This window comes from Penaeus japonicus, unplaced genomic scaffold (assembly GCF_977035675.1).
Source record: "Penaeus japonicus unplaced genomic scaffold, GWHDUDI00000001_assembly GWHDUDI00000035, whole genome shotgun sequence".
NCBI lineage: Eukaryota > Metazoa > Arthropoda > Malacostraca > Decapoda > Penaeidae > Penaeus > Penaeus japonicus.
In genome coordinates this window covers 344,178-346,677 of record NW_028234437.1, presented here as the reverse complement: position 1 = coordinate 346,677, position 2,500 = coordinate 344,178, and the positions used below count along the sequence as shown (strand labels likewise).

The 2,500-nt window shown below is 36.7% G+C and overlaps 1 protein-coding gene across 1 annotated transcript in view; it reads left to right on the top strand.

Moving 5' to 3' along the window:
- Positions 1 to 2,500, top strand: part of LOC122250877 (dual 3',5'-cyclic-AMP and -GMP phosphodiesterase 11A) — a 109,620-nt gene that overhangs the window by 79,675 nt on the left and 27,445 nt on the right. The window contains exon 5 of the mRNA XM_086531123.1: positions 246 to 419. Within this exon, the coding sequence (XP_086387249.1) occupies positions 246 to 419 (174 nt within the window). The remainder of the gene's footprint in view (positions 1 to 245; positions 420 to 2,500) is intronic.

The window sequence follows — 2,500 nt, the reverse complement described above, 5'->3', positions numbered from 1 at the left end:
TCACAATATCATTAACTATCAAACCACCTTATGGACAGAGTCATTATTTTAAAGAAAACACGCGGGTTGTTAAATGCAAATTATCAAACACATAAGACTCTCCACAACGAAACATACAACTTAAACATTTTTTCACGAATTCACTCACCGTCTCACTCACATTTTCTCTTTTGTTGTGTATTCCACACTTCTATAACGAAGCCAAAAGGTAGCTAATGCCCGCCACTCTTCCTCTCCCTTCTCAGGACCCGCGTTATAACGATGAGGTGGACAGGATCACGGGCTACCGAACGGACTCCCTCCTCTGCATGCCCGTCAGGAACTACTACGGAGAAATCATCGCAGTAGCCCAGGTCGTCAACAAGTGCCCGGATGAGGGTGATGGGAACTTCAGCTGTTTCACGGCCAAAGATGAGAGGGTAAGTCAGGGTTGGGGGTGGGGGTTGGGGAGGGGGTGTAAGGAGAGGCAGGGTAGGAAATGGAATATAAGCAATGAGTAAGAAGAAACAAGAGGGGTAGAAAGGACGGGAGGGCGACGAGGAAGAGGGAAGAAAGGAGAGGAAATAAAGGAGTGACAGGGAGAAGGAATTCGAAAAGGAGAAGATGGGGAGCGGGGAGGAAAGATGGGAGGGAAGGAGATTAAGGGAAGAAAGAGAGAGGAAAAGAGGCATGAGAGAGAGAAGGAAAATGAGAGGGAGGGAAAGAGAGTGGGAGTTAGAAAAGGAAGGAGCGAGTGAAAGGTAAAGAGGGAGCAAGTGAGAGAGAGAGAGAGAGAATCTTTCAGAAGCACAAGAGAACAAAATACGGGATAAAAATATCAAAGGAACTTCTTTAAACATAATAACAAAACAAAAAGGCTGGTCAAAGGGAAGAAAACAAACGAGAATTAGCGAACAATCGAAGACATTGTTTATCCATTTTATTCGCCACCAGACTTTATAGGATTGTTAAGAAAAAAAAGTAAAAAAAACAGGGACTTGAAGAGCGGGCAGGGATGATCTTTTATGTGTGTGTGTGTATGTGTGGGTCACTTGCGAAAATAACAGATATTATCATGGTGTCTCACAATTACCGGAGAATATCAAGAAAGATCTTATGATAATGATAATATTTTAATGAAATGATTTTAATGACAATAATAATAATGATAATGATAACAATATATTGATGATAATGATAGTTATGTTAATTACATTGACCACAATAATAAAGATAAAAATAACATCGCTGATAGTAATATCGATGATAATGATAGAATAAGAAGAAGGATAGTGATAATGACAATGATGACGATGATAATGATTGTAATAATAATGACAATTATAATGATAATGATATTACTAATAATCATAATGTCGATGATATCAATTCTACCAACAACAATGATGATAATGATGACGATGGTAACATTGACAATTCTGATGATAATAATAATGAAATAATGATAATGAAATGAATAATAACAGTGATATTATTAATAATGATGTTAATGAAGATAATGATATTAAGTATAACGTTCACGATAATGACATCAACAATAATGAATAACAATAATAGATAGCAATATGGTCCATATGATAAGAATGAACAAATAAACAAACTATGAATAAAAAGATAAGAAAAGAGGGAGAGGGAGAAGAGAGAGAGAGAGAGAGCCACCGAGTGAATGAGTGAGCGAGAGAAATAGAAAGCAAGAGAAAGAGGAAAAAAAATCCCTGATTTTGCACAAATGATTTCGTCCCTTACACCATTCAGGAGTCAATGAGCTCTGCTGACACCCTGAGCGCCTCCCATTAGCAATGACGGCTGGCCAATGAGCGAGGGAGGCAAAATCCAAGCCAAAAAGGATGACAGGCCGTCAGAATGCTTTCGAAGCCATCAATACTATTTCGATTTTAATTAATGATTATTACTATCATATTACTATTATTACTAATGTAATGATTATTACTATCATTACTATCAGCATGGTATTCTTATTCTGATTATCAATACCATTATTTATTGTCATTAGATTACTTGAATTACCATCATTTTGTTATTATAATCATTGTCATTATCATTATCCTCCTTATCATTATCATTATTGTGATAGTCATTAAAGTGATTACCATTAAAGTGATTATCAGTATTGTTTGTATCATCATTGTTGTTATATTCATTATCATTATCATCATTATCATTATTATTGCTGTTGTTTCTGTTGTCCATTATCTTGATTTTTGCAAAGAAATTACATATATATATACATATACATTCTTTCTCTCTCTCTCTTTCTCCCTCTCACTCGTTCTCTCTCCCTCTTTCGTTCATTTCATTCTTTCCCTCCTCTCCCCCCTTTCTCTTTCTCTGTCTCTTCAAGTTTATTTCTTGCTTCATGTTCCCTCTTTTTATTAATGCAAAAGCATTGCCTCTTGACCTTTGCCGCTTGCACAGACGTCACTTCAGAACCCGGATGGCTTAAGTGGCCAGTGGAAACGGGCTTGCAATTTTCAAGCCA